This window comes from Prunus mume, linkage group LG7 (genome assembly GCF_029339155.1).
Source record: "Prunus mume cultivar Tortuosa linkage group LG7, ASM2933915v1, whole genome shotgun sequence".
NCBI lineage: Eukaryota > Viridiplantae > Streptophyta > Magnoliopsida > Rosales > Rosaceae > Prunus > Prunus mume.
This window is the reverse complement of record NC_142704.1, coordinates 10906745-10922479: the sequence shown is the minus strand read 5'-3', so window position 1 is coordinate 10922479 and position 15735 is coordinate 10906745. Positions and strand designations below refer to the sequence as shown.

The window sequence follows — 15735 nt, the reverse complement described above, 5'->3', positions numbered from 1 at the left end:
ATATATAAATGGAAAAACGAACCAAGCAACCGAAGAGGGAGGGTACTATCTACTAGGTAAGGTAACTACTAACTAGGGTAGTAAAATTTAGACCATCATAATAATCTAATCCCTTAAAACGTGGCACATCATCAAGTATTTTTTTCCTTTTCTAAACAGACGTTAAATTTTATTTGTGAGTTTATGCATGACGAAAAAAAGAAAATATCTATTTTTTACTTGGTTGGGTTTGAAGATTAATACAACCGCGTTTTTCCATCCATATAGGGAGAGGCCATCAATCAAGCAAGAAGAAAGACAAAAATGATCATAACACGAAAAAGAGAAAGCGAAAAGCTCTAAGTGGACCAGACGCCAATGCAGAAGCAAAAAAAAATTCCGAACTAACAGAAATAGTTAACATCTGTTTAGAGAAGAAGAAAAAAATTGATGGTGTGTCATATTCAAAAGGATTAGATTATTATAATAGTCTAAATTTAATGAAATACGAGTGAATGCTTAATCGCTAAATACAGAGACTCGAAATCCTATATATAATTATAATATTTTAACTTGAATTGAAATATAAAGATAACCACTTAATCATTGCACATAGCGGACAGACAAAACAAGGCAGCAGGGGGCCTCCCGCCCTTTCTAACTAGTGACTAGGAATTGATACATGTTATGTCCTCTTCTGTTGTGTCCGCTAAATGTAAAATCTTTCACACACCAATCAAAAAGCTTTATTCAACATTTAAAAAAAAAAATGAATTTGGAGTTGTAAAAGTCTCTAGAGGAACGAATTTTCCTGAATTGAGTTTGAGAGAGTTTTGGTCGAGTCAACTGATGGCTACCTCTGTTATATTATATTATATTATTACTCTTGTTTGTTTTTCTAAAAGACTTGTTATTAGACACGATTCAGAAGAGAAGAGAGAAGATGTTGTTGACAATTTACAAAGAGATATTTCGACGGAGGGAGAGGACTTTTCAAACTGTTTTCTTTTGTGCCAATGAAATTCATCTACGAGAACTACGACTCACTCACTCACTCACCGACTAACTCTGCCTCTATCTATGATGACGACGAGGATGAGGATGACGAAGGAGGCAGGAAGGCAGGAAGGCAAAAGTCTAGGTTTAGGGAATTTGCGTATTTGATTTTGATTTTGATCTGAATATGCAAAGTCTAGGTTGAGCAATTAATGAATCAATCATTGTATTGTATAATTTGTATTTGCCAAATATAATCCAGTCGAGTGTATTATTATAATTCAAAGATTCCCAAATATATTCCATCCATCCATGAATCCATCCACAAGCTTATGTTGTCTTATCTCGTGGAGTCGTGGGTGGCTCTCATTCATTTCCTGCATTATTACGATACAAAAGGGACCTTCTGTTTTTGAGTGAAGAAACGGGGCTAACGTCCAACAAAGAAATTTGAGCTACATATTTGATACCAAAGAGATTATTAACTAATTAATCACATACATCAATTAAACTTGTCGCCAGACGAAAATTAATAATAATACGGTCTCATAAATTCAAGCTGTATTCCCAAATCAAATTCCTTTTTTTTTTTCCTCTAACAAATCATCCCATATCTCCAAAGATAATTTGTCCAAATTTATTAAGAAATATCTTTGTAAATATTTGTAATATCTTTACTTGCCCAAATTAGTGAGGGTCAAATCCCACTAATATTGAATCAAGCATTCAAAGCCTTAATAGTAAGATTGATAGAAGGCTATACATGTATGTATGTATTGTACTATTTGATGTTTGGAACACGACAAAACATTCAACCATTTACTTTCTTGAGATTGTATGGCCGGTTGACTAGGTCCGATTAAAACCAAATCAAACAAAAAACCCCAAATTGAACCAAAATCAAACAAATCCCAAAGAAAAACCACCTTCAAACACCAATTGGACATGGTGTTTGAAGGTGGTATCAGAGCTCCATCATGGTACTTGACCCTTTCTACATCCTAGCCACCTTCAATAACCATGACCAATCAAACACCACCTTTAAACACCATGTCATATCAAACACCATGTCATATCAAACACCAATAACCATGATTCATGGCTGCCAGTGCCAGATACGGTGAGCTGTGATTATGTCTTTCTTTCCCTTCCCTCTGTATTCTTGTCCAGTTGATTGATTGATTGATTGATTGATACAGTGTGACAATTAATGATATGTTTATTGAATTTATTGGAAATTGGAGAATTTACATGACCATTCATTCTTTGTTTTGTTTGTGAGTTGATCATCTTACATCAATACACACAACAAAACGAGCTCCATTAGTTGTAGTTGTACATATTCCTGATCTTGTAGTAAACAAGGATGAGAAAACCAATGATCACGCAACAGCAATTCAAGATGCAGCGAGCCGTGGGGCTTCGAAGTTCGCCCAGCTGCTGCTGTTTCTGCTTCTCCTCCAAACCTTCATCCCTCTCCCTGCCATTAAAATATCTATTCTCACTTCAAGACTTGAAGTAAGTAAAGCAAAACTAACCAAAATTCTCAATGTCATATTATTAAACAGGAAATCAAAGTAGCATAACACAATATTATGCATGCATGCAGTGTAATTAAGCTACTAATCTAAATAATGATGAAACCTTGGTGTTGAAGTCATCAGCTGAGGGATTGGCGAGGTTGGTGGTGCAATTACTGGGGTTGCTTGGCCAGCTGCAGTTATCGCCTTGGCCGTTGGTTGTTCGAAACCATCACTTGGGACACCTACATTCCTTGCCTGCAGCACGAAAAACGCAACTTTTTACTGCCTCATACTATTACGCATAGTAAGTATATGTATAATGTATTATGTATGTATGCATAAATATAGTATACTGCAAAGTCCAAATCCAAGCAGAGTTAGAGTAGTGGACTTACCAAATGCCTAAAGAGGAGACTGTAAAACATATGAATGTATGTTTGATTGGCAAGCTTTTGCTCCTTTCTCAACTGCCTCCAGAATCCATAAGTGGATCCCATGTTCAACACTTTGTTTGCATATATCTTCCATGTATAGCTGCAACCAAAAACAAAAATATATAACATTCATTCATAAAACTTTACGCATTATTCTAAGTATAGTATAACTAAGTAACTAATTACCATTCGTATATACGCTGCAAACCGGCTGCTGACATCTTGTTCCAATATTCCCCATCCGTCTTGCATTTCTCAAAAAAGTCAGCAATTTTGTTGCTGGATTCATCACCATTGGTTGGATCAATGTGGAAGCCTGATAACCCATCAACAATAATTTCTGCAGGGCCTCCTTGGTTGGTTGCAAATGTGGGTAAGCCACAGTTCATGGCCTCAATCACTGTTAGACCAAAAGCTTCATACAGTGCTGGCTGCACAAATGCTCCCCTTGTATCTGCAATGCAGCGGTACAGCTCTCCGTTGCGATATCGATCAGTCTGAGCTGCTATCCATCTGAACTGACCAGTCAGTTTGTATTCTTGTACCAAGGCATGTATCTTCTTAATTTCTGCAATTTCTTCTCTGTCTTTGGATTTGGATGGGTCAAAGAATCCTCCTACTATAACAAGATTGACCAAACTCCTCAGCCTCTTGTTCTTCCCGAACCATTCAACTAGTCCTGAGAGGTTCTTCACTGTATCCAGTCTTGCCATTGAGAAGATGATGGGTTTCTTCTTGTCTGCCAAATATCCTCTGTTCCAAGCATTTTTTTTAATTTATAATTTTGTAAGAGTTTGTTGTTAGGCAATTGAAAAGAGTAATGTGGTGGGGTAGTACAACAACTGTGTGTGTGTGTGTTGACAGACTCTTCAGTAAATTTTCTCAATTGTAGACAGTGAGTGAGAGAAAGAGAGAGAGGGAGAGAGTTTAATTACGTGTGCTCATCGTTTTCCGCCTTATTGTAGAGCAGTTCTTCAATGGCAGGATGAAATTTGGTAAAGCGTCTCTGTTTCTCGGAGCAGGGAAAGTAGACAGATTGGTCAGCCCCAGGGGCCGCAATGTTGAACTTTGGATCAAATACATCAATGCCTGAAACTACTCGATAAAGTCCTGGCATTGTAAATGCTGTATGGCTTTCATACTGTCCAGGCCGGTCTTTGCTGCATACATGAAGAAATAAACACACTGATTATGATTTTGAATGGCATCACGAAAGTAGACCTTTTGGCAAGAAAGACTAGTGCTACTAACCCTCCGGCTATTTCTTGAAAGGTGCTCGTTATGACAAAATCAGCTGAATTCATAGAGATTATGTCAGCTGTGAACTGACAAGAGAAGTGGTACTTTGGATCAAACTCCTTCCATTTGGCATCTGAATCTTCGTACTTGGTCTTTTCTAGAGCATGAGCGATTGTTCCCTGCAGGACAGATGTTCAGAACATGTTAATTTCAGATTCAAAGTAAAATTAATCTGTTTTTGAAACAATTATCGAAGGAGGGAGAGGTGGTTGAACTTAGACACCTGAGTTATTCCAAGTTTGCCAGCCATCAAAGAGGCCACCAAGTTTCCATCACTGTAGTTCCCAATTATGAGGTCTGGTTTGCATTCCATGCGTTCTAAGATCTTTGCAGTTGCATCCTAATTAACAATGAGAACAAAAGGAAAAAAAAAAATCAATAAAGTTGTACACGTTGGTCCAAAAATAAATGAGTATGTATGTTTAATGTATGTATTTATAGGACAGAAGATTGTGAAGAAGAATTGATACCTGTGCAAATGTCTCAAGATAAGGGTAGATATCAAAACGAGAAAGCCATTGGCGGAGAATGCCTCTGTGTGTCCTGAATGGGACCCTAAGGATGTGGGAGTGCTTAGTGTTGATGATAGCTTCCAACTCCTGGTTGCATTTTGTTCCTCGAGCATCTGGTATGAGTCGTGTCACCTGTGTACAGCGTACGTATGTATATGATGATGTAGGTACAAGTAAAAATGAATTAGAATTGCAAGTTGCAAGACAACAAGGATCATCAGTTGTTTGTTTATAACAGGAGTCTAGCTCACCACAAGAATCTGTGGCTTGACAGCAAGTCCTTGCTGCTTTATTCTGAGGAGCAACTCTTCCTCTAAGGCTCTGACTTGATCAAGAATATAAACCACCTGGCCGCCAGTGTCGGGCAATCCAAGAACGTCAGACTGGCCAAAGTAGCCGTGAGGAGAGAAGATGACGATGTTGAATGTGTTAGGAAGTCTGCTAAAGAAACACTCCAACTTGGCTGAGTCTGGTGCTTGGAGTACTTCTGAGAGCATCTTCATTGTCTCTACAACTCTTTCTGCTGTATCCCCCCATCCTTTCTCAAAACCCAACTCCTTTAACCTGATCATCATCAAAACTATTAATATATATACGTACAAGTGAGTCCTAAATCCTAAAATTTATTAAACAATTAAGGTAAGAGCGAGAGAGACCTTTGCTCAAAATTCGGAAATGGTGTGGCTTTTGGGAGTGTAGACACAACTACTTCTGCTTGGATCAAAGCTGTTTGAAGTTTTGCAACCATATCCAGAGTTTCGTTGATCATAAGATTCTGGCATGTATACATGGATAATTATAATATGAGAAGAAAATACAGGTCACAAATTGAAGATGGAGTAATTAATATTAAAAATAATTAACATGAAACAATGTAATGAGATCAAGTACCTCTCCATGATAATGAAGTTGTAACAAGTAGTCAAGCAAGGGTTTGGCATAATCGGATGAGTTGGCAGTAGCCAGCCTTGAGGAGATTAACTTTAAGATAAAGTTGAGACCATTCCCGATTGAAGAAGGAAGCTTCATGCGAGGAGTGGCGAAGTCAATGCCTCCAAAATCTATTTCCAGAGCATTTTCATCATTGGCCCTGTGGAGTGCAGTGCAAAGCAATGCATGCAAGTAAGCTCAACTCAATATAGCTGCAGCTTGCAAAATATATTGCACATACAGATACAAATACAAATACTATACGTACCAGTTCTCGTCGAATATCATTTCTTTGAACTTCAAGTATTCGGAAGCAGTGATGCCATCCACTGCTAGATCATCAGCATTCACCTTCACAAATTCCCAGAAACCAGGATTCGGTCTTACCGCAAAAGCAACATACGGTGGAACAACAGCCGCCTCCTGCGCCAGTTCATGTTTATTGTAAATAATTCAAATTTAAAATTGCATGCCCTGATTGCTATATATAGCCTGTACGAGTATATATTATATATACCTGAGTGGAGCTGATGATGTAACCAAGTAATCCCTCCAAGACCTTGCTTCTTTCATGCTTGTCTTCTATTGATTTTTCCAACTCCTCCATTACATGCTGCATCTTCATTAACCTTTTCCCCATTGCAACAAACCTTTTTGTTCCCATATACATAAATTGAACAAGAAGATCAGCATCAAATTTCGCTAACACACACACACATATGTATAATATATATTATACATTCTCGATCAAATTAAAATAAAGAACCTGGCAAAACATTTCTTCATGTGGTAGCGGCTCTGTCTCAGTGCGTCTGGCATGGTTTCAGCAATCGTATCCGATCGCTTCAGGGCCGGGGTAGAAGCCATTTATGAAATCAACAAGGCTTAAGGCAAGGCAGTACCAGTATTACGAAAAAAGAAAAAAGAGACGAATATTCAGTAAACTAAAACAAAGATAGATATACAACCAATATTCAAGTTGGTTTGATGTTATGAAGTTATAGGGAACTTAATGTATATATATTATATGCATGGCTGGCACAAAGTTGCCATGGGAGGAGAAAGAAAGAACACCCAGACTTTATTCTTTAATGTCATTTGTAGGAAAGAAAGGAATTTTTAAGACTGGTTAGAAGCTAGCAAATCGGATTTTGGCCTTTTTGTGTCTCTGCCTGTATCTAATCTTTAAAGTGGAGGGAAAGAATCTCAAGTAATTCGTTGTTGGGCTTTTCCGTAACGTGTGTATTTTGATTCTTTACTTGTTTGTTGTTTCAATCTCTAAGGTTACATACACGCTGTCTCAAATTGTCTAATCTATGCGTACTCCTTCATTCTACTTGTACGAGCAAACGAGCGAGCAACACCACACCAACCTAAATCATTTGACTGGGCCATTCCTTTTTCAAGAAGAAAATGAAAGTATTTATTATCCTACTTCTTTCCTCTATGTTCACCGATGTTCTTATATTCACGTACAAGTGCAGGATGATGTTTTCAGAGTTAATTATTTTTTCCTCTACAATTTTTCTTTGGAATGTCATCTTTACAATGCTAATCTCTAATTTTAAATGCTCGAATCATGACACCAAGAACAAGAATCCACTTCAATCAAATGTTTAATCATCTGAAAATACAAGAGCGGAGCAATGCATTCATTTCCAAAGGTTACTTCCTTCCTACACCAGATTCAATTTCAAGTCTACCAATTGTTTTTCCTCCCTTTCAATATAACTGAAAGCCACTAGTTGTCCAATTCCATCTCACGAAACATATAACTAAACTAAGCATCCCAAAAACCAGTTGCGATGGGAAATTTCAGATTCTTGACCACAACACCTAACGAGAGCACCAAGCCTATAACACCCTCCGCAAATTCCAAAACGACATTACAATGTGTGCATCTACTACATTCTTATGGAACATTGTCAACTTAACTTCTACCAAGGAAGGCCCCTCTAACAGTAGAACATAACCCTTTTGACATTTTCCTTGAGGGCTGGCAAAGGCCTCACAGCAGCATTTGCACCTGGTGCTCGTGTGCTACGTGCACCCATGCCCCCACGTCCAGGAGCACCACTTGTCATCGATCCACTGTCTGATGTCTCGGGTTCCATGTAGAACCGAGCTCGAAACGCAGCAAGATGGGCATAGTACGCAGGAGGAACTGCCAATTAAAGACTAATCAGCACAGTATTCACATAAACACGAGCAAAAAAATAAATAAAAGCAGTGGATGCATATTGGCTCAAACATGTATACAATTGTGTGAATCAGCGGTGAGAGCTTACCAATGGAAACCGAACGAGTGCATCTTGCATATCTGCAGGAGTTCAAAAGGTCAACTATTCAGTACTAGATTTAAGGCATAAAAAATACAAAACTACTTGCGAATAATTAAAATGGTTGTTTAGGGCATATGGCATGGGGAAAAATCAGCAAGCTTACGTATAGCAAAGATTATTTGTGAGTGACTGCAGTGCATCAGCTGTAAACTTGTTTTCATCCCACAACACATGGTAATGAGCTGGACGGCTTGTACCCTGTCATAACACATTGGCAACACATTTATAAACATTCTCCTTAAAACACACACACACTCAAGAGAAACACAAGGAAGACTCGTTGCCTGAATTCCTGCATGACTGCACAGGTAGAAGTCAAACTCCGTTGGATGACAGATTTTGGAGTCCACGACCGTACCTGAAGAAACAATAGGGTGAAAGTTCCATAACACAAGCATGAAAACTGAGCTACATGGTTAGAACATTTCATATTTAAAACGATTAATTACCAGGTAAGATATTCCCACTCCTGTCAACTGTATTGCGGTCATGATGGTTGTTGGCAAACAACCTTGTATGATGACGTTTCTGAACCACAACAAAAGTCACAGGAGGCTGATAGTTTGGCTCCAATGAAGCACAAGCCTGAAGAAAAAAAATTGACAAGAGGAAAGACAGATTAATACACGACAATAGATAACCGAAGATTAATCTCAACAATATTAGCTTTACCTTACGAATTGCATCAAGTTCATATAGTAGAACTTGGTAGAACTGCCCCTCACTGACACCATCCCTGAAAAAAAAAAGGTGCATACATACCATCATTAGACATAGGAGAAGTACATAAGACGCAAACAATGGCAAAAGGAGTTTTAAAAATGCCTGTAAAATATGATGCGCTGTGGCTTCTGCCCTGTTGCTCTACGAAACGAAATAAGCAGTTCCCTGCATTAATAATTTTTTTTAAAATTCAGTTCTTCAATTCCTAAGAATCCATAGTAAAAAAATAACAAAAGTTTACACAGAGAGAGAGAGAGAGATTGACTTTATCATTCCACCAGATACAGTCCCCCTCGCAGGATCCTGCCAGGTTTTAAAAAGATCCTGGATGAGCTCCTGGCGATGGGCTTGAGCACAAACCAAACCAGCATACTTGGTAATCTCAGGCCAGTCTTGAGAAGCCACAACCTGTGTTATAAAGAAATACATTTGAATAATTAAGGCCCAACTCTAAATGAATTCAAAACAAATATATCTACAAGCTCGTAGATATGTTCGATAACATACAGCTGCAATTGATGGGCTTGAATCCTCCCCTGGATGAGGATGGGTAACATCAGCACCAAAAATTATAGTAGGCCGGTCGCTGACTAAGGGAATACGTCTTGACAGTGCATCAACAAGCACTGTGTTCCTTCCCCCAACCTTTACATTTATCTTCAATGCCACATTTGCCAAATATTGTTTACTCATTCTAAATACATGTTTCGTCAAACAGCACTGGGATACCAGGCCAAGATCCGTCTCACAGATTCGTTTCAAGTCACCTGGATCAGATATCATAACATACATGAGTCAAAAACTTTAGGCCAATAAAAGTCTACACATTATTCTAAGGAAAAATAATGAGAGAATGGAGTCAATTGATTTCAAACACGTACCATAAAGAGAACCATTATTATCTGGCAAAATAACAACAAGCAAGTCAAGCTCCTTGCCCTGGACCCGAAGCTTAGTCATCGCATCATGGTACCGAGTTTTCAAGACCTTCTCCACCTGATCAGGTCGAGCACTGAACGGTGGAAGAACTGGTTCTGGATTAAAAGCCTAAATACAAGCAACATTTCAGCAATCAGGAATTTACAAATATAGAAACTGTAAAGTATAATTAAAGCCAGCAGAAACGCATCGTACCATGCCAGAAATGTAACACATTTGGGCAAGTTCAGAACAGAATCCACGGGCCACACTGTCCTGGACATTCCTTGAGAAATTAATGCAAATCCAATTGTTTACTTTTCCCCCATTCACCATTTTCTGCAACAATAAGAAATGGTCTGTAATAATTCAACAAGACATGGGAATTAAAGGAATTAAAAAACTCGATGTATAGATAAGTAAACAGGCCTCTTTGTTCTTTGGTCGAAAAATAGGGCACAACCACAAGGCATTGACCACACAATTAAGCCAATGTAATCAATGGTCTAGAGGGGTGGCATCAGCACTGTACAGGTGAAACGTATACTGCATACAATAATATAACATTGATGCAGAATAGTACCTTATTCATCATGTTCCATTGTCCAACTTGGGGTAAGCAATCCTTTTCCCTTCCAGTATCATGATATTTAAGCTGCAAGACCAAAGTCAATATAGATGTACCATCCACAATACATTTTTGGACAAAAAACAATAACAGATCCTACCCAGGGTGGAGGAAGAATGCGAGCTTCAACCTGAGCCAGATTCTCACTAATTTTGATTCCAAATTCCTTTGCATAAGGATCTTCATGGTAAGCATTATGACGGACAGTCTGATATTTGCATAGACATAAATGTAAGAACTTAAAATATCACCATCAACAGAATTTCGAGATAGAGCATAACATGCCAATAAAATATCAAGTAACACCATCACTTAAATTATGACACAAGATACAAAGTTAAGGATCACAAGGTGAAAGCATCAGAATCAACACTAGTGACATATGCAACACCAGGATAAGCCAAGCTCAAAAGAAACTCTATAGCAATAAAATTAATTCTTGTATGTCGAGATATAGAGGGAAAGAAGGAGACAGAGAAAGGGGGGAGGAGGAAAGAAAATAGAAGAAGCAAAAGATAACGCACCCGCATGATATCTTGTTCTCTGTCGTGAGGGCGCTGACAGGTCACCTTAAGCAAAGCAGTTATCTGCCTCTCATTCAATCTCTTAGAGTACCTCTGCCCTTCGACAATTTTACAAACCTGAAAGCAATGACTATCTATTAGCATGCATAACCCCACAGTATTACAGGCTAGTAATTATAGCAACGACTCACCTCCATGGGTAAATAGTTCGGCCGCTGCTGATTTCCAACTTGAAGGCAAGGCCATTGTGTATGTTGAATGACAAAACCGTAGGTTTCATAGAAGTACTCAACAACAGATTTCATAGTTCCTCTTTCATCAACAGGAAAACTGACAAGACAAAAACACAATGTCAGGGAAACAAGTTTCATGCAGCTCAATGCGATCTTAAAAACAATGACATTGAGAACAATACAAGCATATGATAGCCTAAGATACACTCTCGTCATTAAGAAATATAATACGCATTTTCTGCGCATAGGATGCATACATCTAAGTGGTATAGCCTAAGATACATGCATCTCAATGTGACCTCAAAAACAATATGACATTAAGAAATATACAAGGATATGATAGCCTACGAGACTATTACTCACGTCAATTCTCTAGTTGCCTGCGACGTTAAACCAGATATACGGTATTTTCTTCGCATATTTCCTCGGTGTGTTACTTCAACCTTGACTCCACGAAGAGCCTTTTTTATCTGTTTACACAAGTAAAATAAAATGGTGATGACATATAATATAGAAAATTAATGGGAAATTAAATTGTACATTCATCATGATACATGCACCTTCAACGGAATAAGATTTTAAAAACAATATAGTTTTAAGAACATAAACCTCTTACAAAACTACATGAGAAACCCCAGCCAAAAAGTTTGACACACATGAAAGTTAATTTAACAAACAAAAAGACAACGAAAAATGGAACCAATTAAACATACCAACAAAATCATTATCATACTTTGGAGCAAACACTCAGAAGAGAAACAATCAAATTACCAAGACAAAGACAATGAGCAAAACCTAACCTTTACACGATCAGAATCAGAAAGTGGCCTATGTGTAACATCCCGATTCAGTAGCTGAGTTACAAATTCAATAACTGGTAATGGCTCAATAAAGGCAGTAGATGACATATCTGGAGAACAGATAATTGGTGAGCAAAATTGTATACACGTCAGAGCAAGGAGTGTGGAATAATTATGCAGCGAAACACATCACTCTTACAACAATTAAATTCATGAAAGTAGTGCATAAATAATAATACATTTAAAGATAGCATAAAACTAGGTACCAATATTCAGAGACAGCCCCATCTGAGTTGGACGAATACTCTGATAGAAACCACGCCAACTTTCCAAACCCTCTCCAAGTGACTGTCTTCTGCCCAAATCAGGGGCATAAAATGAACGGCCCACAGGACAGTACCTAAAACCGAACAGGACAAATTAGCTCTCAAACAAATCAAACAAGAATGTGTCATCGTGTCATGAACACAAATAGAAGAAACATCGCTTACCTAGAAGTAGGTAATTCACGTAGAACAATGTCCAGAACCTGAAGCGCCTCCTGAGGTGCATCAGCTTGCCTCCCTTGCAAAAAGAGACCTAAATGGTGCAGGTCAGCGCGTGCAGCAAACTTGATGACTACTCTGAACTCCCTCTCTCTCCTGCATCAAGAAGAAAACCAAGATAAAATAAATGGTAAAGAAGAGTGCACGCATAATAAATATGCAACTAAAATTATGAGCAGCAGTACCTCTGTCCACCTGGTCCATCGTCGTCATCAATGAGAATGATTTTGAACTCCTTTGAAAGAAAAGGAAGTGGTCCAGCAGTATACAGGCTCTTTCGTCCATCATAAGCTGGAAGACGCTTTCCAAGATGGGATTCCCTATACAGTTTCACTAGCTGCTCCATCACAGCACGGTTTACACCCCTCGATGTGACCTCTGGAGTAATAGTAACCTAATATGTGTAAGAAAAAGAATATATTATCAACTGTCAAACAAGTACAATATAAGAAGACAGACACATAGGACGAAAGAGCTCACATCATATTGGTGGAGATCTTTGTCTGGTAGTTCAGCAAAGAAATGGTTTGCCTTGACTGTACACCTTATGCCGGTGCTACCCTTACCAGGGCGAAGAGGGAACCTGACTGACTTACTTGAGGGCGCTGGCGCCACAGGTTGAATAGCCTGTGAAGGTGCAGTCTCTTGCTCGATGGAAAGGTCCTTAAACTGCGCCACCACTTCTGAAGGCTCGGGTGGCTGGGACGATGACGACGAACTCGCCTCATACGCAGGCTGAGGGGTGACCCCAGCTTGATAAGGAACTGGGGTTGCTTGGTGCAGCTCGGGGAATTGTGGTCTGGCTGGGCCACCCGGAGAAGGTGGTCCTCCACGACCACCACTGCCACGACCACCTCCATATCCTCCACGACCTCCTTGCTGAGTCGGCCCTCCCCTTCCCCTGCCTTGATATTCTTGGGGCCCACCATACTGCTGCTGTTGTGGCACTCCACGGCCTCCACGACCCCCACCATAGCTGCCTCCACGTCCTCCCTGGGGGCCCAATCCCCTTCCACCTTGGTAGCTTCCTCCACCCTGTTGTTGTGGTGGAGTCCTTTCAGCAGCCCGCTGAGAACCACGACCACTACCCCCCGAAGGTTCATGCGACTCAGAGCTTTCACCTCCACTAGGAAGTTCAGTTCTCCTCTTCCTCACCATAATGATTTCTACACAAAGAGAAAGCAAGAATGCATCAAAAGCAACACTAGAAAAGAATAAGCTACAAACCCAAAACAAAATAATGACACAGAGCAAAAGAATGGATACTCTAAAAGAAATTAATGCACAAAGTAGAGCCGCAAAGCACGCTAGGGTTTTCCATAAAATCATTACAGACATATATACACGGGCTTTCAAAAGGCCGGAAGTTACATATCTAAACCAAAATATACTTATTAGCCAGAAATAATAGCAAACAAACAAAAACTATATCCATAAATGCTCTTTTATTTGAGTTTTTCTTCAAAAAATTGAAATAAAAATCTTCAATCAGACTGAAAAGTAAGGAATATATTTTTCCTGACGGACCGTTTTTGAAAGGGTCTTGGAATTCCGAAATGACTGCAGTGTGTATATCCACTTGGTTCTCTTCTACACCACTACAAACAAATGGGTGGGTGTTTGCTATTTACTTCACAACAAGTGGAGTGATCATTTCGAAAATCCATAATGTAGGAGGAATTTCATGTAAAATTATGTTTCTGAAATGAATACAACAAAATATGAAAATAAAAAACAGAACAGAAAATGGCTACTTCGATACAAACTCACGAACTCTAACACCAAACCTCAAAGTTCAATAGCAAACCCAGAAAGGGAAAAAAAAGAATAGAAAGAAGAAATCGAAATACTCACTATAAACCCTAAAAAATCAACTTATTATGAGGCCAAACAGACACCTATGCTTCCCAGCATTGCCAAAATGCACGAGATCTAACGATCTAACAAAACAAAACCCAAATAAAAAGAGAGCGACGACAAGGCCTTACGGAAAAACAAAAAACAAAACAAAAACGAAAAATGAAAACAGATCTTTACGCCAGAGAGTGGAGGCAACACCAATTTATGGCGAAAGAAGTGCAGATCCATACCACAAATTTGCAAAGAAAGAGAAAAGTGAGAACGAAAAAGAAAATATCAACGAAAAAAAGGACAGTAGGAAACCCTAAAACGACTCGGTTGGGGTGTTTACCGTAAAAGCGGAATACCGATGAACGTCGTACAAGACCACAGCAGTGGTTGCTTTTGGTGCTTCAGAGGCGAGAGAGAAGGATGAAAATGGAAAAAAGAAAAGGGGCTTCCCCTGCCCACTCGATAGTTACTCTCTCTCTTTCTCTCTCTCTCTCTCTCACACACTCTTGAATATTCTATATATTTATGCTGTGCCTGTGTGTTAAAAAACCCAAACCCAACCCAAAGCAGCAACGCGTTTCGCAATGTGCTTTTATATAACCCCACCGAGGGGTAGGTCTTTCGAAATGACCACTGCGTCCTTTGTATTAACCAAATACTCTTCTCTTCTATCTTTTTCTTTTTTTATACTCTCTTCTATCTATTTAATTATTCAATTGCGATGCTTTTATAATTAAAAATATATTTAAAAATTTGAGTTATAGTCAATCCTGGATTCTTTTATTTTTCTTTTTCAATAGAGTCTTTCCTTAAAGGATTTAATCCATCGTATATATGACCCAACTAATTTTTTTAACTAGTTGACATAAAACGGCCTATTAAGCTAACGGGTGAGAAAGTCCAAACATAAACACAACTGGCAAAATTATCCAAAACGAGTCATTTCATCCATTAAGACAACAAAACAAATATTAGTTTGACACGACCCAACAAACAAATGTTAACACCATTTCACCCGTAATTTTAAAAAATGAAATTCACTAGACTACTAAATAAATTTTTTAATATAATTTATAATTAAAAAGTCAAAAAATATTAGGTATTATACATAACGTGGTCACATGAAACAATCTGTTATTTTAGTGGGTAACTAACGGGTCCATCCTTTTATCAATATTATCTATTAAGTTGCATATCAACCCACAATTTTTCATACATAAATCGTGTTAATGAGTTGGGTACAATTTTGTTAAGTGTATATGAGACGTTCTCCAATAAATAAATTTTAAAAAGGCATGAAACTCCGCATTTAGTAGAAGTTTAATGGTACATTTACCTCTACATAGCTTTTAGCAATGAGATGAAATCATGAATGGTAAAAAAAAAAACCCACAGTAAAATGTATTCCAATTGACCGGCCTAATTCATATATGATTTTTTTTAGTACAAGTTATTGGGTGCGAGTTTGGGGGGGCGAGGTGCTTGGGGATTTTGAACT

At 38.5% G+C, this 15735-nt stretch overlaps 2 protein-coding genes across 3 annotated transcripts; both read right to left on the bottom strand.

The window, feature by feature from the left end:
- Positions 1-2176: 2176 nt before the first annotated feature.
- Positions 2177-6664, bottom strand: LOC103338879 (sucrose synthase 6-like). Of its 2 annotated transcripts, none has more exons than XM_089055889.1 (14): positions 6440-6664; positions 6191-6323; positions 5942-6096; positions 5635-5833; positions 5400-5518; positions 4995-5307; positions 4702-4875; positions 4455-4571; positions 4184-4350; positions 3868-4092; positions 3119-3685; positions 2894-3032; positions 2620-2753; positions 2177-2470 (listed from the first exon to the last, which is right to left on the bottom strand). In XM_089055889.1, exons 1-14 carry the CDS (start codon positions 6538-6540, stop codon positions 2299-2301), a joined length of 2715 nt encoding a protein of 904 aa, XP_088912015.1. In that variant the 5' UTR covers positions 6541-6664; the 3' UTR covers positions 2177-2298. The 2 variants fall into 2 exon arrangements, with proteins under 2 accessions (XP_088912015.1, XP_008240368.2); XM_008242146.3 differs by having other exon boundaries at positions 2177-2455; positions 6440-6663.
- A 589-nt stretch (positions 6665-7253) lies between these two features.
- On the bottom strand, positions 7254-14811 carry LOC103338881 (protein argonaute 1-like). Its single transcript, XM_008242147.2, has 22 exons — positions 14578-14811; positions 12867-13552; positions 12572-12780; positions 12333-12482; positions 12108-12241; positions 11842-11951; positions 11405-11511; positions 11000-11138; positions 10809-10925; positions 10385-10492; positions 10240-10311; positions 9873-9995; positions 9620-9785; positions 9246-9505; positions 9004-9146; positions 8841-8903; positions 8688-8751; positions 8465-8600; positions 8300-8373; positions 8119-8213; positions 7962-7993; positions 7254-7837 (listed from the first exon to the last, which is right to left on the bottom strand). The coding sequence occupies exons 2-22, from the start codon at positions 13542-13544 to the stop codon at positions 7629-7631; spliced, it is 3189 nt and encodes a 1062-aa protein (XP_008240369.1). The 5' UTR covers positions 13545-13552; positions 14578-14811; the 3' UTR covers positions 7254-7628.
- Between the last annotated feature and the right edge of the window lie 924 nt (positions 14812-15735).